Here is a 20,138-nt window from a genome sequence, read left to right on the forward strand (position 1 = left end):
CTAGCCAGGCACACGAGCGGAGCACATGCAGCGGGATTTCTGACATTCTGCCTTCTGACATTGCAGCGCGTGCTGGTGAGCGCACACTTCTTGCATAGCATCTCCGCCCCGCCGCAATGCGCCAGCAAACCCTCGCTGCACTGGGCTTGCTGCTGCTCGGTCCCGCGCTCGTCACCGCCGCCCCGCACGACGCTGTACGGCTCCCTAACGGCGCATCTGCTAGCCCCAACCACGCGCCGCGGCCATGGCGCAGGCTGTCCGACTGCCTCATCAGGAAGATATGGGGGCTGCCGGAGCCGCAGAAGAGCCTGGGAGGCGCTGGCAGCCACAGTGTGCTGGGCTCCCAGCTCGACACGCGATATGGTGAGGACGTGGTCCTGAGGTTCAAGATCCGCACAGAAGAGGAGGCACAAGCACTCGCAGAGGCCGTCGACGTGCTTTTCCTCGACGTGTGGGAGTTCAACGACGACTGGGCCGACCTGCGCGTCACCAAACATGTCATTCCATCGCTGCTCGGACTGCTCCCAGCGTCCCTCCAACAATCGCACCAGCCGCTCATGCAAGACCTCGACCTCGCCCAAGCCATCTTCGACTCGTTCCCCTCGCCCGCCGGCACGCAATCGCACGACCACTACTCGCCAGAGCTCAAGGCCTCGCCTCGCTCAGGCCGGGGCCATCCGTTCTTCCAGGACTACCAGCCCATGTCTGTCATCAGCCCGTGGATGAACCTCATGTCGTCCATGTTCACCACACACGTCCGGCGCATCAGCATCGGCAACACATACGAAGGCCGCGAGATACCCGCATTGCGAGTCGGTGTGCATCCCACCGACAACGACCACCCCTCTGGTGCACGCAAGACCGTCGTCATTACTGGAGGCTCACATGCGCGCGAATGGATTTCGACAAGCACTGTCAACTACCTCGCCTGGAGCCTGATTAATTCCTACGGCAAAGACCGCGAAGTCACGCGCCTGCTAGAAGAGTTCGACTTCGTTCTTGTCCCAACCCTGAACCCCGACGGCTATGTCTACACCTGGGAGACGGAGACCGTCTGTGGCGCAAGAACCGGCAGCCCACCAGCCTCCGCTTCTGCCGCGGTGTCGACCTGGACCGCAGCTACCCCTTCAAATGGGATGGTGACATGACACGCACTAACCCCTGCAGCGAGTCTTTCGCCGGCGATGCGCCCTTCGATGGTGTCGAGGCCCAACGTTTTGCCGAGTGGGCGCGAAACGAGACCGAATACAACAACGTCGAAATCGTTGGATTCCTGGACCTCCATTCATACAGCCAGCAAATCCTCTACCCGTATTCTTACTCCTGCAACGACGAGCCCCCGTCCATCGAAGACCTCGAGGAACTTGGTCTTGGCCTGGCCAAAGCCATCCGAGTGGGCAGAAAGGGACAGGCATACAAGGTCACGTCAGCCTGCGAAGGCAATGTCGCCTTCTCCTCGAACAACAACAAAAAGATCATTCTGCCTCGCATCGAGAGCAGTGGTGGCAGTGCGCTGGATTACTTTTACCATGACTTGAAGGTCAAGTACAGCTACCAGATCAAGCTGAGGGATACAGGCAGTTACGGCTTCTTGCTGCCCAAGGAAAGCATCATTCCAACAGGTGAGGAGATGCTGGACGCTGTATTGTATTTTGGACGTTTTATGCTTGGACAAGTAGGCCTGGCGGAGGAGCGAAAGATTGAAAAAGCCCCCGGATCGCCAATGGGAGATGCAAATGTCGAGAATGTTGAGTTGTAATGATTGGCAAATCATTAGCAGGGTCTTCTTCTTGTTGTAATAATACCACTATTTCTCATGACTCCCCACTGATGTCTGTGAGGCAGGTGTGAACATGGTCCACTGCCCGATGCTAGTGATGATAAGCAAATGACCCATATGAGCGAAGGACCTTGGCGCGAGGAACTTGAGTTGTTCTTCTCCGAGAGATCCGTTCACGAGCTTGGATGGAGCTGGCCGTCACTACCAAGTTGTCGCTAGCTTCCAGCCTCTCAGCGTTTAGGATCGCACCAAATTCACGCAACAGCTCCACACTTCCGTACCACCCTGACCACATTTATGACAGGCTCAAGGCAAAATTGCATCTGCGAGAATGTCACGCGATCGGGCAGCCCATCGTAACAGCTCCTTTCAGCAGCTGCAAGCGGCAGCTGAAACCCACCTCGAGAGGCTCGTTACTCACGATCCAGGAAATCATCCGGCTCTCGCCTCATCTCATTGGCGAAGATGCAAAAACGATGAACAATTTGCGGTTATCGGCATCGTATTGCGCGCATTTTCATGCCGCAACATGTTCTCAAACCTGAGATGAGACGAAACGCGGAGGTGCCAGCCCTGTCAAAACCGTAGCGACAGCGGGACATGGCCAAATGGGATCTGCTGCGACGTTTGCGTGCCTGGAAATGCGATCCTGGGAAACAAGAAGATTTCACTGACATATCGATGTATAAGTTTTGTTGTGCCTTGTCTATATTGATGTTTCTATCTCATTCGCGTTTACTCCATTCTTTTGCATCCTCTGGCTAGGACTCTCGTTATTCTATCCTTCCTCTTCTATAAGTCTATAATACTTCAAAAGATACTTTTATAAACCCCAATATCAAAGCCAAAATGCATTCTCACGCAATCACCCTCTTCTCCCTACTCTCTCTCGGCGCCGCCACCCCCATCATCGCCAATCGCCAGGCCAACGCCTGTTTTGTCGTAGGCAACACCGCGCTCCCAGCCGAAGTCGCCGACGTCGCAACCTCTCTAGAAAATACCGTCACCTGTTCCGCGACCGCAAAGACACTCTCCAACGTCCCCGACGTCACATCCGGCGGCGTGACCTTTTCCTCCATCGACTTCAGCAAATCGCCCGACTCGCCCCTGGCCTTTGCCCTCAAGGAATTCGCGACCGCAAACCCCCTCGCCAACACCGATTTGCAGCAGTTCCAGGATAGCTTGAATGTATATCTTGCCACTGAGGCGGGTATTCGCAGCACGGGCGGCAATCTTGCGATCAAGGTGCCCAAGTTCTTCTTGCAGATGCAGGTTAGCAGGATTCAAACTGCCCAGGGTAACCCGCCTGCAGCGGCTGGGCAGCAGGTTGATCATCTGAGGGATAAGGTTACTAAGAATGCGGCGGGGGAGGGACAAGGCGCTGTTGGACCAGGTTGTTGCTTTGGCTACGCAGCTGAACTAAGGGAGAGGAGGAGCGAGGATAGGGGGACCATTCGTACCACTTCTAGGCATTACATATTGAGGCAACATAATATAAGCAGCACATCTAATTGAAGTTGGTGTTTGAAGGTGTTATTTTGCTTCACTATTCGCACCATATGTAAAAGTTTACTTGCATACAGAAGCTACTATGGCTGACCCACTTCGACATACCATATTCGAACAGAACGTAGTATAATCGAGGAGGTAAATAGCCGGACAGTGAACAACTCGTATTAACAGTTCTCTACTGGCCACAACACGATCGTCATACTATAATTATGCCATGAGAACCTTCCATCAACGTTTTCACCGGCCGCAAACGACGAAACCGAAATGGAATGTACTTGGCCCTGCTCTGAATACACTGTACAGCTTCTACTATCATAGTAATATGAAGCACATACGGACGAGAGGTCCATGTTCTGCCTCAAGCAACGATCATGAGCCTGAGCCTGAGCCTCAAAGCCTGTCAAGTTACCACGTCATGGCAACGAACTCTTGAGTATTTTCCTACTTACACATCAACCACAACAAACAAATGAGTGTGAGATAAATCACACTCGATATTCACTGCGACTAACCACCAGTCCCGGCTAACTAAGAAATCTCATAAACCATAAACCATCATCGATACTGACCTTCACCACGCTCCGTCCGCGCGCCTCGAACCCCTCAACCCCACCATCTTGAACGCCACAACGATTCCATACACCCAAAATGAAACGAAACAACGTCATCATCCTGATCCTCTTCCTTGTCGCCATCTTCCTGGTCTTCTTCGCCTGGTTTCTGCACACTACGTGCCGCCGCGTCGTGAGCGCCGAGGTGCACGAGATGCTATACCAGCGGGATCTGGAGGCGCAGAAGAGCACGGATGGGGATGGAAAGGCGACGTGAAAGCCAGACACTGTGCGTCGGTCTGGAAGGGGCGCGTAGTGGTGAAGTGATGAAGAGTGTTACTAACATGTTACTAGGTGCGGGATTGACGTATCACGATATGTCAAGCAGGATGGCACGAGCGAAATTGTGTGCGATACTTGATGCGGGCACGACATGGCGTTACACGGGTTTGTTCGCGAAGGTGGTGCGACACCAGTTATGGGCGACGACAATGGGGCAGATGTGGATTGGCTGGCTCATGATTTGGGGCACACTGCTTGCGCTTTACTCTGGGAAGCGCTGCTGCGTTGGCTAGTATGGTTTTGGTGTGGCACGACTTGGACGGATGTTTGATGCATAGTCAAGCTCGAGGACAAACTTGCCGTAGGTGAGTGCTTTGCACTGCACATAATACACACCGAATCGCAATAGAAATTTGGTGCTTGCTTCTTGACGCCTTCCAGCTACTTCATGGTGCCCGATTTGAGCTGCTCTGTATTATGTCGAGCACCAGCCTCGTCATCGCAGTCGTCTTCGCAGGCATTTTTGGGACGGCACTTGTGTGGCTTGCAATCTACTGCATACACAGATACATACACATGTCCTGTCTGGAGCTAGACCACTGGTTCCATGTGCATGTACTTATACCGCCGGGGTGGCGTTCGCCTTGCCGACATTGCGAGGGTACCGGAAGAAAAGTAAAGACCAGAGAAAAGAGCCGGTCAAGTTCATCAAGGAGACGAGACAGAAGCAGGAGCAGAGGTAGACGATGCACGTCTCAACATGATGGCAGAGGACAGAGAATGATTGAAGCGGATACAGAGTGGCATGGAATCGGACGAGAGCGAGAGCATGTGCAAGTACGAAGACCGGCACTACCTTCATCACAATCTATGCAAGACCCGGGTTCAGAGCAACAGTATGAGCCGTGGCAGGGAAAGATATCAGGAGCACCGCAGATGTATCCGGCGTATCATCAGGCGTATCCGCACACATACCAGCAGACTTTCCAGCCACCATGGCATCAGAATGCCACGATGCCAGCTCCAGTGCATCAGCAAACGATCCACATACCAATACATATGCCTCCAACGTCTGCATATTCGTCGCCACTTTACCCAAAGGTTCCTCGCCGAGCATACACAGAGCGATCGGAATCCCAGGCAAGTCCAAAGACGGCTCCGAAGAAAAGGTCGCGAGTCCACCGAGATGACTTCTTACACATTGTGGACGACTACCCACCGATCATAAAGAACTCGTTGAAGAATACTGCTACAACCCAGATCTCTTCGTCTTCGTCGTCTAGCTCCAGTACATCCACAGGTTCCGTGGAAGAGATACCTAGAGAAAAGATACCCCGAGCTGCGCCGCGCTTCACAAAGCCTGAACCATGCAGATTCGCGCCGCATCCACACATGACAACCCAGCCCTGGGCCACGCAGACTCCGCATCCTCAGCAATGGAGAGGCACCGCTGGTGGAGGTGGGGCGAATGATCAACCTAGGTAGGCATCACCTTTTACAAGGCCGGCAGGGTGGACGTCATGGCGTCATGTTCCGAGTAATAACCCTTTTCGTTGAAGAATTGTACGGTGCTTAGCGAAATCGGCTTCCCCTCCTGCGCAGTTCTAACGAAGTATGCGCTACATTAGAAGCAGGGATTAAAGTGCCCTACCTAGGTACCGGTACTCCGCAGCAGCACCGGCATCAACTCACAACAACAACAGCGACTTGGATTAGCGGGCTGATTTCTGTGAGTAGGTAATAAGCACCTGGTAGAATTTAGTTGTTAAACAGTGTACTGGTTCTTTGACTTCGCGCAGACCTAAGCGCGGTTGCTCCATCTGTCAACGCCGCAGTTAAAACGGCTCTTTAGTACGGATCCGAATCGACGCTTGTTAGGATCTCGGCTGGTTAGGCTACTTAGTGAGCTGCTAGTTTGAATCGTTACAATACACAACACAATACAAGATGCTTTCTACACACTAAAATGCTTACATATATATAGAAATAGATTGAGCGAGGATGAAATAGGTAGGCTATTAGGAGTTTCAGATTCCGTTGTAAGTACTAGAAGTATATATAGACATTGTCTTATAGTTCTAGATTTCCTTTTAATTGCGCTGCCTCTGTTTTGACTGTAACTTTCAACTAGCATGTTATAAACTATCTCTAAGGTACCTTGCTCAGCTTGCTTAAAGGCCGCCTATAAAGCCTATTAGATCTAGAGCCCTAGCACATGCTGAGATACTTACGTTTAGCAGTTTCGACCGCAAGAAGATTCCCTATAAGACCCGCCAACTTGTTCACAAGTAAGCGCACTAGTATCTGCGCATCCATCCGCGAAATTGCAGCACCCTGCATTAACTGTTGCAGCCGTAATGGCAAGGAGTAGAAAACTGAGGTATTGTCGGAGCATCTTGGGAATTGTGGTTGAGGTAAACGAATTTTGTCGATAAGATATCAGGTAAGGATACAAAAGGAATGTCGGAGGGGCTAGAGGTTAAAATATATAGATAGGTTACCTCTTTCTTACTAATCTCAGAGCCTCGCAGATATTATAGGGCCGACTAATTAGGTGCAAATTTATTGAATAAGCAAGGGCACCCTTCTTACTTTAGTATAGTTACGTTATTCAGCTTACATGTACCTAACAGACGGAAACCTACAGTATTACAGATTGTGCAAATGTCTATTGAACGTGAAAAATACTTGCCCTCTAAGCTACGAGAGCTTCACGCATGTCTACAAGCCTCAATTAAGCTCTGTGTTTCTTATGAAGCAGTGACGGAGAACTAGCTCAGCGAGAGCTTACGGCAGCTCGGTACTATCGCGGAACATTACGCAAGACACGCAAACAGCTTATGTCAGACCTTAGGTTTTAGATTGCAATTATTCGGGCAGCGAGCGGGATCAGTTACTTCACCTTAATTGACCCGCACTAACCTCAACTCCTTCTTAACTATGCACAAAAAAACATCCCTTTTATTCACAACTTAAGCTATAACTATACTTAAATATCGTTAGCAGCGAGCTAAAAGCTGTCTATGTATCTATAAGCACGTCTAAACACGTTGCTTAATATAGTAGGTAGGGCTTCGTAACTCTGTCCTGATGCTAGTGTAAATGATGTTGCAGCTGTAGGCAGGGGTGAAACTGCAATCGCTAGCGACTGTATCCTGTGGGCGTATAAAGAAAGTACTGCACGTACGAAGAAGCTCGTATTTGATGATGCACCGATGTTGCTGCACTGACTACCAGAGCCGGTGCATCATTAAACATGAGCTTCTTCGTAGGCTGACACGATAATGCTAGGCCAAGTCTGTTAAGTGGGGCACTACGACCCCCGCTTGCGATGTGGCGTACACTTTGTCGTGCTTGCGTTCGTGGGGAAGCCGATTTCGCTAACCACTGTAATGTAACGTGTTGATGCTGACTGGTGTAGACGAGACGAATGAACCTCCCACACAGCAGCAACATCGGAGGCGGGAGAAGGAAACGACACCGAGGCAGAAGAGGGAAAAGCGGGAAGCCGTGCAAACAAACGCCAATACGAGCCGAAAGGAAAGCGTTGAAGCCCGTAGGCAGAAACCAGCGGAGATGCCGGATGGTCCACGTCCGACCAAGGTCAATTCGAGGGAGGAAGATGCAGCAACTGAACCAGTCACAGAAGCCTCAGCCCCTGATAATGTCCCTCGCATGTCGCCGATGCCTGTGCCTGTCGTGGAAGAGCCGCCCTCTAACGATGGCTCGTCTTCGGGGGAAAAACTCATCGTGCTCGGTATCCGACATACATGGTCCGTCAGCGCCATCGATGGCGTCTCCACCCCACAACGTCCGGTCGCTGTCGAGGTCTTCTTTGAGCGCGGTGTTGAGCTTGCATGAGGTTTAGCAGTGCCTTGGTGGCTGGTAGCAGGACAGCATGAAGGCGGCTTCTGGTGGTGATTGCTGGCAATTTTCCAAGAATGCAGACGTACACTGTGGCTGAGGTGCGGGAGCGTACGTATCGTGCATGATGGCTGGTCGCTTATCGCATGGCTATGTTTAAAGATTACATGAGCCCATTGGTGCGGGCGTACAGCGCAGATCTCACTGTAGCACCACAGCAGGTCGTCGCTGCAGAGAGACGACGCGCTGTTTGACCCACAAAAGTTACTTCAGCATGTGCTTCACCCTTCTTGCCGAGCTTACTGCCAATGGAGTGATACAGTTATTCGCGCAAATTACGCGTCGTTGAGGCTAATGGTAATTTACGTGGTCGCCAAAGGACCGATTGTGCTGCGGGTGAGGCGATACTCGGTGCTGAGGCCGTACTGAGGCCGTACTGAGGGTAATAGGGGCTGTTTGCCTGTACGTTGTGCAGTGTGCAGGTGCCGTCTGCGTGCTGTGTAGGGAGTGCGGGCGCAGGCAAAGCATCACGCGTAGGGCTGCTGGCACCGGGTGCGTCGATGAGCGACCTTCGCAAGTTGCTCCGCATGCAGAGGCCAGTTAGACGCAACGGCGCTGCGCACTGACGTCAAAGTAGGCATGGCTTCCAGCTTCCATGCCCCACTGCCAGGCTAGCCCCCGTAAGCGAGCGAGGCAGGGTCCTGTCGCGCTCGGGGTTGCTGCACGCTCCTGAGGGGACCAAGACCAAGACTCTGCCCACTGCATCCCGTGCGACAAGGCCATTTCTTGCCTTTACGGGGCATCGCTCGCACCTACATACTCGCCAGAATCCACGCCTTCGCCCGACTGCATTCCACCCGTCCATGCCATGTTGGCCAAACACCGCCATGCCGCGAACACCTACGAGCTCCTGCCGCGTGATTCGCTCGACGAGGACTACACCGAGTTGCGGGTCCCGTCGACATCGTGGATCTCGCGGGTGGCCTCGACACTGCGCATAACCAACTTCTCCAATCGCGCCGTCTACGCACACTACGTTACACCGCGCCGCCGCAAGCGCTCCGTCCTCCGCCTGGTCTACTGGACCATCTTCTCCGTCCCTTACTTCCTCGTCTTCCTCGTGCTCGTCGTGGGCATCTTCTTTCCCAGCTACACCGTGCGCCCGCCACACTACAACGAGCTGCGCCAGCGGGCCCTCGACTCCGACCAGCCGGGCCGCGCGAACCCCTACAATGAGACCGTCTTCATCACCGCCGCGCTGTACGAGGAGAAGGGCAACTTGGCCTCGGGCGCATGGGGGAAAGCAGTCCTTGAGCTGATAGACCTGCTCGGCCCCGAACACGTTCACCTGAGCATATACGAAGACAACCCGGACCTGAAGACCAAGCAGGCGCTGAACCATCTACGAGAGAAAGTAACTGGTGAGTGGCCCGCTGCTTCCCAGACCGTACAGTACTAACAATCTAGCCAACTCTTCCATCATCTACGAAGAGCTCGACCTCAGCCAACTGCCCCACACTAAGCTACCCAACGGCGAAGAACGTCTCAAGCGCATCGCTTTCCTCGCCGAAGTCCGCAACCGCGCCCTCGAACCCATCGACGAACACGGAGTCAAGTTCGACAAAGTCCTCTTTCTCAACGATGTCATCTTCGACCCCATCGACGCCGTCCAGCTGCTTTTCGCGACCAACATTGATGCCAACGGCAGGACCAACTATGCGGGTGCATGCGCCGTGGATTTCATAAATGCCTTCAAGTTTTATGATCGCTTTGCTACAGTGGGTTTTGGCACGGAATTGACTGGCATACCCTTCTTCCCCTGGTTTACCAGTGCCTTGGGTGCTACTAGCAGGCAGGATGTCCTTTCGGGCACCGACGCCGTGCGCGTACGCAGCTGCTGGGGCGGTATGGCCGCATACGAAGCGAGATGGTTTCAACACCATACTCCCCTCGACCACCCCGTTCAGCATCCATCAGTCGAGCACAACACAACTGGCTACAACGACCATATTCGCAACTCTCCAATTCGCTTCCGTCACGCAAAGGCCACTTTCTGGGAAGCCTCCGAATGCTGCCTCATCAATGCCGATCTGCAATACCGCGAGAGCGGCAAAGGGCTCCCTTCCGAAGCCCGCATCTTCATGAACCCTTTCATTCGCGTAGCATACGACGAGCGCACGCTATCCTGGTTGTCCCTCACTCGTCGACCAGAACGGCTGTACTCCTGGATCCACGACATTCTCAATCAGATGGTCGGCATGCCGTACGCCGCAAACCGTGCTCATGAAGAGATCGGAGACATCGTCACAGATAATTGGTGGCAGTACGACGACCCAGTGAGAGGTCTGGCGTCCAACGCCACAAACGAGGACTTCAACGGACACTGGACCGAGGAAGCCCGAGTTGTAGAACCTGGCGGCTGGTGTGGTGGAAACAACCTGCTGGTCATCAACGAGAAGCCAGAACATGGCGAGGGCAAATGGAGCAAGATTTGGCCTCCACATCCTCCGGCACAGTGAGTTGATGTTTAGACTGCCCCAGCGACACGATTTCCTTTGTTTATTTGGTGCTTCCATTCGGACTGTACATTTTCTACCACCTTGGGCATAGCGTTGGCGTTTGTGGAATTACTGTCATAACATTGCATGGGCATGGCGCAAGGATAGGCGGACAAACTCGATGGACGAGGCATGACTACAGTAGAGGCAATTAAACGGCATCAACAGCTTATTGCAAGCCGCAGCAAATTTTCTTGTGCGCGTTCAGTATGAACAAAGAGACCAGCGAAGGGTTGTTATTTAATGAGTTCTCCAAAAGTCTCTCGAATTACTAGACTACACCCACACCGCATCGTTCTTTTTTTTTTTTTACATCTCGCTCGTGCTTGTGTCACGTTGTCTTAAACCTGGGAACCTTGGAAACGTCCTCCTTGCTACGCGTGACATCGACCATCTAGACTTTGTGGGCTTCAGCCAATCACGGGGCCCACAAATCACCGCCAGTCCTGCACGATCGTCTAGCGCGGCCAACACGGTTCGAGCGATCATTCACACGCGGCGCGCCGGGCTTGACGTTCCATCTCTAGACTTTACACACACATACCGCCTTTTGCTTGTTGATGCTATATCTTTATAGCTTTCTACTTCCTGTTTCCTTTCCTACACACGCGTGTGGCGAGATACGGCTACCATACCCGCGAATCTGAGCGCGCCGACGTCATTCAAAGAAAGCAAAATGGAACTCGACAATGATACGCGAGGATGGATCATGTCAATTGTGAGCGGAATAGGTGCGCCGGCTACATGCATGATCTGCAATACCCCGGACGGCTGCTAACATATTAACAGCATGTACTTTTGGGGGTAGGCTTAGAACCTCTGCGTACTTCTTGTACTGAGAAGCCAAATCTGACCTGAAAACAGCGTCTATAATCTGCGTCGACATCATCATCCGCCAATTCCCCGGCAAGAAGGATTTCAAAATTCAAGATAGCAATGCATTTCTTTCGACGGGCTTGAGTCTTTCCTTTGGTGTCATGGTAAGTATCGTCATTTACATTCATCCACACTAGTCCACAGCAGATCCAGCTAACAACCTTCTAGATTTTCTCTTCGCTGTACAGCATGCTGCCATCAGCGAAAAGGTATCTAGAAAAAGGTGGCCTTTCGGCCAAGGCAGCTACATTCACCCTGATGGGTTGCTTCTTGATCGGCGCATTGGGAATTTCCGTCTTGTCGCAGATACTGCACCAATATATCCCACACTCTGTCGTAGACTGTGATCATGAGCATGGCGATGAGGAGCAAGGTAAAGCTGAAGACGAAGAAGGAGACCATGCACACCAACCGATGCTTGAGGAAAGTAACGGGCTTCCACAGCTGGACGGACACCGACAATTACGTGGTCGTCGCTCATACGGTACCAATAGCGAAACTTTCAGTCAGGCTGCGCTTTCTCGGAGGCCATCGCTACATGCCTCCATCTCCACCAAGGTCTCCCAGCTCGTCACAGGCTCGAAGAAACTCTGCGATGACAATGGCCAGTGCTATGGATACTCGGACACATGCGGAACAGAGTGCTTCAGGACCGCTCTCGTGACACGGCCACCAAGACTACACACAACGAAGTCAACCGGACACCTAGGAGCAACCAGACCATCCGCTGCAAATAGATCGCAAACCACTCAAGGCCCGCACGAGCGACAACCCCTCCTGCAAGACGTCGACGAAACCACACCGCTCCAGCCCACAGTGTCCGGTCCTGCGACCATGACTAATTCCGTCGCCTCTCTGGCCTCGACAAACGGGCATTTCATACCGACCACCGACCGCACCTCCCTACACAAGCACAGCCGCTCTTCTTCGCCATCATCAACAACTTCCTCGCACGATTCCCATGACTCCCATGCTCACGACCACGGGCCGCAACACCACCACCACGTCCCCAACAACGTCTTCCTCTCCATTGGCCTGCAAACGTCGACCGCAATCGCCCTGCACAAAGTCCCCGAGGGTTTCATCACCTACGCCACAAACCACGCCAATCCCACCCTCGGTTTCTCAATCTTCCTCGCGCTCTTCATCCACAACATCACCGAGGGCTTCGCGCTCGCGCTGCCCTTGTATCTTGCCATAAACTCGCGATGGAAGGCGATGATGTGGTCTGCGCTACTCGGTGGCGTCAGCCAACCTCTCGGCGCAGGCGTTGCGGCGTTGAGTTTCAAGATTGCTGGGCGCAGACAGGGCGAGGATGAGATGGAGGACAGGGTGTATGGGTGCATGTTTGCGGTGACGAGTGGGATCATGGCTATGGTGAGCTTGCAGTTGTTGGGCGAGAGTCTGGACCTCACGCACTCGAGACGGTTATGTTTCATTAGTGCGTTTTGTGGAATGGGTATCTTGGGACTGAGCAGTGCTTTGACGGCGTAGAATTGGGGATTGGACTGGACGAGCAGAAGAGAGTGTATTGTTGATGCGCATGGAGGATGAAATGGTTATAGACACTTGTTGCTTTCCAGCATTGCGTTGCGTATAGACGGTATTTGGATTGTTCTTTGCTTATCAATATGCTTTCAACGCCATCGGTCGCGATTGAGGCTGTCCTTTCAAAATCTAACTCAAAGCTGAGTGCAACACTGCATTACCGCTACCATACCCTCACATGTCCTCTGATGTTCTGGGGTACTCATCGCCAATGTGTTGAATATTCTGCACCTCCGCTCTTGCTTCCTCCCAAGCCGCTTTGTTCCGTTTTGCCCAGTCAATGTGGCACTGAGCAAACTCCATCTGCAATCATTGTTAGCTGTCCCGTTCTCATTCGATCATCCTACCAAAAAGTGTACGTACCATATACCGTCTCAAGTCGTTCTCTTTCTCTTCTTGAAATCTCCGGAGATCTTTCATCACACCGCTGCTAGCGTCCTTTGTGTCCTTCTCAGCAACACCGAGAGCCTGCTCTAGTTGCACAAGACTGTCTCTGGTTTTCCCAATCTGATCTCTCCGTGTCTTCTCGGGATCGACATCGGCCATACCCCTGAAGGCGTGTGTAATAGACCCAAAGAGCTTGTTCGTGACGAAATTGCCGCTTGGGGATTTCTTGTGTGGGCTGTTTGGGGGTGAGTTAGAGCTGTCGGGTGCGCCTTGCGAGGCTGAGGGAGTATCGCTGTGTGTTGGTGGGAAATCGGAATCAATAGATGCGCGGTCCTCTTCGCGAGGCGGCGGATCGGCTGTACCCATGCTACGTTGAGAGCTGTTCGATGTAGCGCGACTGCGCGGGGGTGGTGCATGGCCAGCACCGCTGAGATGTTGCTGTAACCGCTTGGCTTCTGCCTCACTAGCTTCGAGCGATTCGAGCAGGTTTCGCTTCTTTTCGAGTTCATCCTTGGTCATGTCCTCCTGTATCCGCTTCATGATGCGGTACTTGAGGACCGTACGCACAACACCTGCGAACTGCGCACTTTCCCGCATAGGTTCGGAAAAGCTTGCACTGAGAGACGAAGCCAATTCTGTGGTCCCGATGTAGGTTGAGTCTACCGCCTGACCAGTCTTTTCTATGGCCGCAGCGAGTGACTGCGACTGTTCAGATAGGGAGAAAGCGTTGAAGCGTGCGCCCAAATCTGCCATATCCTCTCCCCAGTTCCCGAGGTGCATCAGCAACCGTCGGTTGACCTTCTCCGTGGGACCTTGCAGCAGATTCTCGATGTCCCTGGTGGTATTCTCAAAGTTGACAAAGTATGGGTCAAGCTCTTCTTCGCTCAATTGTCGCGTCTCCGGTGGAAAGCGACCAAAGATCTGTGGGCCAGGAGTGCTGTGTGCAGCTGCTGAGGGGAGAGCGGAGTTGTTCGGCGGTGCGACTGGAGTGCCAGAGCTTGAGGTCTGTCCACTGCTCTTGAGCTTCGCCGACGATGATGGAACGGGAAGATAGCTGTGCGCTTGAGTTGGGTTCGCGGCGTCGAGCGGAGGTGCCTTGAGGATCTGTTTGGGAATATTGGAGACGGGAGGACTACTCAGTACGTCGTTCTGCACCACTGTTAGTATGATCACTCGAACAGTCGCCTCGGAGAACGTACCCAGCTTGTGTACGGGTCAAGGAATCTCCAATATACGCCGTCGTCTAAAACGTCCTTCATCTTCCGACAACGGTTAAGGAATACGGCCAGCATGCGCTTCCTCAACTCTATGATGCCAGCATCTTCTTTCGCCTTGGTTGGCTTCGCGGCGTAATCTGCCATTGTGTGCTTCTCGGGTATTGGTGGTATTATGAGGGTCGGGTGTAGACTGCATAGCGTCGCGCGCAGCGATGCGAACTCGGAGTATCTGCGCTTTACTTCAAGGCCCTGCAAGTCGGTCAGTAGGGGCAGCATTACCACATCCTTCATGCACATACTCCGCAATTGATGGTGTACTGTATATAGTTCACGCCTTCCTTCCCCGCATTCGTGATGAGTATGATTTGATCGGGATGTTCGTGCAGCCATTGTTCTACGCGCGCGTCATAGCCACCCTTCTTTTGCGTCCTCGCCGGCTCTTCCTCGTCGTGGTCATCGTTGTAGTCGACATCGCTCATGTCGCGCTGAGAGACATACTCGGGCGACTCTTGTGCGGGGGACGACGTGTCGGAAGGCGGTGTCGCGGGCCGGTACGGAACTTGGGGGAGTCAGTCTATACATCTCTTTGTCATGTTAGACAAGTTGTGCATGTCTTACGCGCAGAGGGTGAGGCTAAGCCAGGTACATCCGACGAGTTGGAATCATGGCGGGCAAAGGAACCATATGGATTGTTGTCTTCGTCGTCCCACATGGTGCGATGGATGTGTCTGCAGCCTCAAAGGGGCGTAGAGTATACCGAGAGCCGAGAGCGTCTGCAAGCCGAGAGATATGGTAGTGTGACGAGTCGAGGCTGTGGCTGAATCTGGTGAGTTGAAGCTCCAGGCCCACCTGCAGCAGGTGCCCTGGAATGACGTTGCTAGTGGTAGCGGTCCGAGCGTCGTGCCGGGGTCCTGTCTTCTGTCTTTGCTGTCTTCCAAACGTCGCACTAATTCGAATGTCGCTCATGGACAGACGTCGACTCGAATATGTGGCCACGGTTGGAGCTTGTTGCCATGCAACATCTATTAATGCCTAGAACGACAAAGCTACTTGAATCACACTGCGCCATCCACCACGCCTCGAAACGTAGCTACTGCTGCACTAGTGCTTGTCATCAATTACAAGGGAAATCGACAACCAACATGTAAGACATTCTATCACGCAACCAGAAGGCGTGCAACGATAGAAAAGGTAAAGCATGCCTTCATCCGGATAACTGTAGTTCGCAGCATGCATGGTGAATTGAGCTGAACTAGAAGAAAGATCATGCTCCGCAGCCGTGATGAGCCACTTCTTGCCTGTGTGTGACTGGCATTTCAAATGCAGGATGTTTTCTGCGACACTGATAAGATTTTTAGAAGCTCTCAGTATGTCTTAAGCCGGGTTTGAAAGCAGTGTTTTTCTGTGGTCATTTGCATCTTCTTTCGCGTCCCTAGATGCATCTGCACAAACTGTCGTTGTCATGTCATTTCTATCTATTCACTCACTTGTTTATGAAGTTTGGGAGAGCGCTGTGTGCAACTCGTAGCTGCTTGCTGGTTCACCTTCACCGGTACGTTCCCTATCAGACCAAACTGCACGGCAGATGTTCTCCATGTATCACACACCAAATTCAACTGTTCCCTCCCCTCAGCGATGTTACTCCACCACCATTGTTCACATGGGATCTTGTTTGTATAAACCTCTATTGTCTCATGTCTGGCAATTCTGCATCACCTGCACCGCGTTCACGCATCATTGGGGAAGAATTTTACCAGACGCTCCTCGGGGCATGCATTGAAGGCATCCAGAATTTCCCGGTCGATCGAAGGCCACAAAACAGCGGTGAGTGCGTTTGCATCATGTTCCCAGTGCTTGCCTATTTACTCACACCATATTGCTTAGCAACCGCCGACGTCCCCAACAACATCTTCACCCAACCTCTGCACCACAACTCTACATCTTCCTCCACCTCACCTCAACCAACGCACACAAGTACCTCTAACGCGACTATGAATCGCGGTCCACTTCATGGCGCCCCGCCGGTGAGAGGCCAAGCGCCCCCTCCACGTGGCCCAGTGCGCGGCGCTCCGGTGGCGTATGGAAATCAGGATGCGCGTGGCAACCTTGCGGTCCAGCCTGCTGCTGTACTGAGTGCTTTCAAGTTTAAGAAGGCCGCTGTCAAGGTCGTCGGTGCCGCTACTGCCAGATCGAGTTCAGCAGCTGCAAGTTCCTCGCCCGTCCCTAGACCGGTTAAGGCGAAGCCGAGAGAAGTCGAACAGTACGTCTCATACATCTGCGTCTATCCTGTACCTTAGATCAGACACTAACCTCTATCCTAGTCAAGAGCCCGTGCAGCATACTGTGGCCGTCACTTCTAGTCTTGCTGGTGTAGCACCAGTCTCCATCAAGACCGAGCTCCCCGCCTCGCACACTGGTGAGGAGTCGGCTCTTGACGATCTGTTTGCGCGCCTGAACGCACAGGAAGCCTCCAAATTATCAAGCAGCGACCAGTCGGCATCACCACCGCGCCCTACGGGCAACATCTTCTCATTCGAAGACGGTCCGGGTGTCCAAGATGCCAGTAGCGATATCCCCCGAAGCACGAGTGCAATTGAGGCTAGAGAGACTATGACCTCAAATGCACGAGGCCCCATTACCAACACAGTTGTCCCGAAGACTGACGAGGCCGCTCAACCTGCAGGAAAAGACGAGACTGATGAGCCCGAGTCGAGGGAGAGCATGTATCTTCGAAAGGCCGCTGACTATCTCGAAGCCCTACCATATGGCAACAGTGTTCCTGTCGATATCATCAAAAGCGTGTCGAAGAAGTTGCGCAGCGTCTACGCTCCCAACGCTAAGCTCAGCAGCGAAGAGGCCGAGAAACTCAAAGCTCGGTATGCCTTTGCCATCGTCAACTACGTCAACAAGTTCTACAAGAAAGCCGCGAAGCCGATTACTTCAGAAGTTGCCAAGAAAGCTCTGCATGATGCCAACGGAGACATGTTGCGCGTATGTGCAATGCTTGTTGAGGAGAAGTACCTGTCCATTAAGGACATGGATAGCATCGCTGGATTGTGCAGTATGATAAATGATGCCCTTCCGAAGGCTGAGGCCCCCTCCGCCCTGGCTACTCCAAAACCTGGACCAAATGCTCCTGTCGCAGCTGTCCGTGATTCTACTTCATCTGTTTCCGCCAGAAAGGACCCACTGGTAGGCCTGACAGCATGGCCAACGCAAGAGAAGCGTGAGACTCGTAAGTTGCACACCCCCACGCAGGCGATGGCTCTGGAAATCATGCTGACCTGTCATAGCTCCGGCATACCGCGTCTGCATCCTTAAGGGAGTCTCGGGCATCAAGAGCATCAACCAACTCCAAGCTCTTGTTTGGGGCGGTAGACTCGAGTCCCTGGCTCTTCCGGTCCCTGGCTCCGACTTCGCTGTTGTTCGCTTCCTCACACCTGAGGCGTGCGACAAGTACTTCAAGGCCACAGAGAACGGTATTGAAGTTCAAGGTGACAAGAAGACTCTTATTTTCGTCGAAAAGCAGGCGGGTCCAACCTCAATCAACGACACTATCCGCAACTGCACCGAAGGCGATGCCTCGCGATGCATACGCGCTCTCGACGCCGATGAGGACTGGTCTGACATGCAGCTCATGAAGCTTGCGCGAGGCAAGAGCTCGATCAAGCGCGAGGTAGACCGCATCAAGCAGGGCATTACTGCTCGAGGAGTAAGTTCTCTCCTCATTAGATGACCACATGTTCGCGCTAATACATTCACTAGCGCCACTACATTGACTTTCGCTTCGCCAGCATCTACCATGCACTCAACTTCAAGCAGCAGCTCCACCAGGAAGAGGACTGGGAATCCTGCACCATCGTCTACGCTCCCGATCCGTGCGAGATAGCGCACAGCGTTCACTACCAGGACGAGGATGGTGAGGCCACTGGTTTCTTCGCCTGAGGTGGGTAAAGTGTAGAAGGCCCGGCGGCTGTTTGCCGATCGCGGAAGAAGGGTGGAAATCCGGGGAGCATCGATGTACAAGCTAAGAGTGGTGCATAATCCAGGGAACCTATCGAAGTCGATGCGGTCTAGATCAGGATGAATCGTCAAGTGTGTTTGACATGGTGCTTCGGGTATCGTAGTCTTGCGACATACAATCGTCAGATCAGACCTAGTTTCCGAACCTTAACTAAAAGTAATGCATGATTGTTACAGAGCTTCCGTCAGCGAGAGTGATGCTGATCCTATTTCTTACTGAGTGAATTTTGTGTACGATGATTGTAATTGCATGGTGCTCGTGGTGGTACGGAATGTGTTTGACAGTGCTCCGGTCAGTGCCTAGATACACTACCTAGTACACATTCACCCCAGCTGCTTATTATACACTACCTTGTTCAGCAGGTGATCATGCATTTCATCAGTACAATCATCTGCGCGAATCAAATGGTTTACTTGAATGCGATATATTTTCCCATCTGTTCAACTGATTATTTAAACGATGTGTGTCGTGCAGACGCGTGTTACTTCTGCATGCGCGAACCACTGTGCATTCTCTGCGGAGAGAATTGCACTCAGGTTGAGCTTGCAATCCGCTTAGGCTGATGGATGCCAAATTCACCTTGCGATGCCAAATTCACCTTGCTCGTATTGTGGCACATGCGGCTGAGCAAGCTCCTGTTATGTTTTGCCCGAACTCTTTGAACACAACAAGGATCAGGTTTTACTCTCGACCTTGGGTCAGGCAGACCTAATTCAGTTATTTCCGTTATCAAGAGATACAGAAGATGGGTGTGTAGCTGTATCGCTAAATCATCCACAGCGAATTGCACGGATTAGGGCATATAGATGCGATTTTAGACATCATGTGAACAAGCAAATATGTCTGAAGCTCACCTTTATTGGGAAGCAGATATATGTGCGTGGTACTGTTCTCTTTTTTCGGCAATTCACTTGTATAAAGTAACGATTGTCGGGATTTATGTGACTTGCATCACATCGTGTACGTAGTCCGACGTGACTCTTTCAAGGTTTCAGCAATAAACAGAACGAGTTCTTCCTTCATCGGACAGCAATCGTTCATGAAAAGCATCCCGTTGAATATTTCTTTTTGGTAAGTAATGTATGAGCAGAAATATCCCTCCTGAGAGAAATGTTTTGAAGAAGTACGACATTGTTCATCTGACTATCAGGTTTCAAGTCATCACACTGACAGACCACCCTATATAGCAAAAGCTCTTTACCACAATTATTGTAAATAACTAATAAGTGAGAAAATATACCCTTTGGTCCAGCAATAGATATCCCCAAGTACCATCAGTCCCCATTGCTTCTACACGTGCAATGTCTTACAAGATTCAACGTCCTAGTGGAGTAATACAAAGTTGGCGATATTCCAATGTTCTAGAAGAAGCCACACCCGCCAAAAAAAGGTTCTCCATCAGAGCAATAGTTTGGCCATTGGCGCTTTTACAGATGTGATGATACGTAGGCGGCGTGGATGCGTGGTGCACCTAGCGTCCACAACGGTTGCTGCGTAAAGTTTGCAATGCATCGTCTGGCGCAGCACCTTTTCCAAATT

At 52.2% G+C, this 20,138-nt stretch overlaps 10 protein-coding genes across 10 annotated transcripts; 8 read left to right on the forward strand and 2 right to left on the reverse strand.

Annotated features, from left to right (window-relative positions):
* Positions 1-116: 116 nt before the first annotated feature.
* Positions 117-1,759, forward strand: SNOG_13857 (hypothetical protein; the record flags this gene model as incomplete). The annotated part of the gene is made up of 2 exons (XM_001804005.1): positions 117-1,052; positions 1,076-1,759. The coding sequence occupies 2 exons, from the start codon at positions 117-119 to the stop codon at positions 1,757-1,759; spliced, it is 1,620 nt and encodes a 539-aa protein (XP_001804057.1).
* An 870-nt stretch (positions 1,760-2,629) lies between these two features.
* On the forward strand, positions 2,630-3,119 carry SNOG_13858 (hypothetical protein; the record flags this gene model as incomplete). The annotated part of the gene is made up of 2 exons (XM_001804006.1): positions 2,630-3,052; positions 3,093-3,119. The coding sequence occupies 2 exons, from the start codon at positions 2,630-2,632 to the stop codon at positions 3,117-3,119; spliced, it is 450 nt and encodes a 149-aa protein (XP_001804058.1).
* Positions 3,120-3,940: 821 nt separating this feature from the next.
* On the forward strand, positions 3,941-4,120 carry SNOG_13859 (hypothetical protein; the record flags this gene model as incomplete). The annotated part of the gene is made up of 1 exon (XM_001804007.1): positions 3,941-4,120. One exon carries the CDS (start codon positions 3,941-3,943, stop codon positions 4,118-4,120), a length of 180 nt encoding a protein of 59 aa, XP_001804059.1.
* Positions 4,121-5,120: 1,000 nt separating this feature from the next.
* Positions 5,121-5,610, forward strand: SNOG_13860 (hypothetical protein; the record flags this gene model as incomplete). The annotated part of the gene is made up of 2 exons (XM_001804008.1): positions 5,121-5,294; positions 5,386-5,610. The coding sequence occupies 2 exons, from the start codon at positions 5,121-5,123 to the stop codon at positions 5,608-5,610; spliced, it is 399 nt and encodes a 132-aa protein (XP_001804060.1).
* A 2,024-nt stretch (positions 5,611-7,634) lies between these two features.
* On the reverse strand, positions 7,635-8,772 carry SNOG_13862 (hypothetical protein; the record flags this gene model as incomplete). The annotated part of the gene is made up of 3 exons (XM_001804009.1): positions 7,635-8,193; positions 8,356-8,449; positions 8,617-8,772. 3 exons carry the CDS (start codon positions 8,770-8,772, stop codon positions 8,153-8,155), a joined length of 291 nt encoding a protein of 96 aa, XP_001804061.1. The 3' UTR covers positions 7,635-8,152.
* Positions 7,702-7,986, forward strand: SNOG_13861 (hypothetical protein; the record flags this gene model as incomplete). The annotated part of the gene is made up of 1 exon (XM_001804010.1): positions 7,702-7,986. One exon carries the CDS (start codon positions 7,702-7,704, stop codon positions 7,984-7,986), a length of 285 nt encoding a protein of 94 aa, XP_001804062.1.
* Positions 8,773-8,857: 85 nt separating the features above from the next.
* On the forward strand, positions 8,858-10,508 carry SNOG_13863 (hypothetical protein; the record flags this gene model as incomplete). Its single annotated transcript, XM_001804011.1, has 2 exons — positions 8,858-9,410; positions 9,457-10,508. The coding sequence occupies 2 exons, from the start codon at positions 8,858-8,860 to the stop codon at positions 10,506-10,508; spliced, it is 1,605 nt and encodes a 534-aa protein (XP_001804063.1).
* Positions 10,509-11,223: 715 nt separating this feature from the next.
* SNOG_13864 (hypothetical protein) lies at positions 11,224-12,917 on the forward strand (the record flags this gene model as incomplete). The annotated part of the gene is made up of 3 exons (XM_001804012.1): positions 11,224-11,278; positions 11,412-11,527; positions 11,592-12,917. The coding sequence occupies 3 exons, from the start codon at positions 11,224-11,226 to the stop codon at positions 12,915-12,917; spliced, it is 1,497 nt and encodes a 498-aa protein (XP_001804064.1).
* Positions 12,918-13,145: 228 nt separating this feature from the next.
* On the reverse strand, positions 13,146-15,054 carry SNOG_13865 (hypothetical protein; the record flags this gene model as incomplete). Its single annotated transcript, XM_001804013.1, has 4 exons — positions 13,146-13,274; positions 13,335-14,507; positions 14,594-14,824; positions 14,875-15,054. The coding sequence occupies 4 exons, from the start codon at positions 15,052-15,054 to the stop codon at positions 13,146-13,148; spliced, it is 1,713 nt and encodes a 570-aa protein (XP_001804065.1).
* A 1,512-nt stretch (positions 15,055-16,566) lies between these two features.
* Positions 16,567-18,520, forward strand: SNOG_13866 (hypothetical protein; the record flags this gene model as incomplete). Its single annotated transcript, XM_001804014.1, has 4 exons — positions 16,567-16,835; positions 16,897-17,810; positions 17,869-18,287; positions 18,341-18,520. 4 exons carry the CDS (start codon positions 16,567-16,569, stop codon positions 18,518-18,520), a joined length of 1,782 nt encoding a protein of 593 aa, XP_001804066.1.
* Between the last annotated feature and the right edge of the window lie 1,618 nt (positions 18,521-20,138).

This window comes from Parastagonospora nodorum, assembly GCF_000146915.1.
Source record: "Parastagonospora nodorum SN15 chromosome Unknown scaffold_28, whole genome shotgun sequence".
Lineage (NCBI taxonomy): Eukaryota > Fungi > Ascomycota > Dothideomycetes > Pleosporales > Phaeosphaeriaceae > Parastagonospora > Parastagonospora nodorum.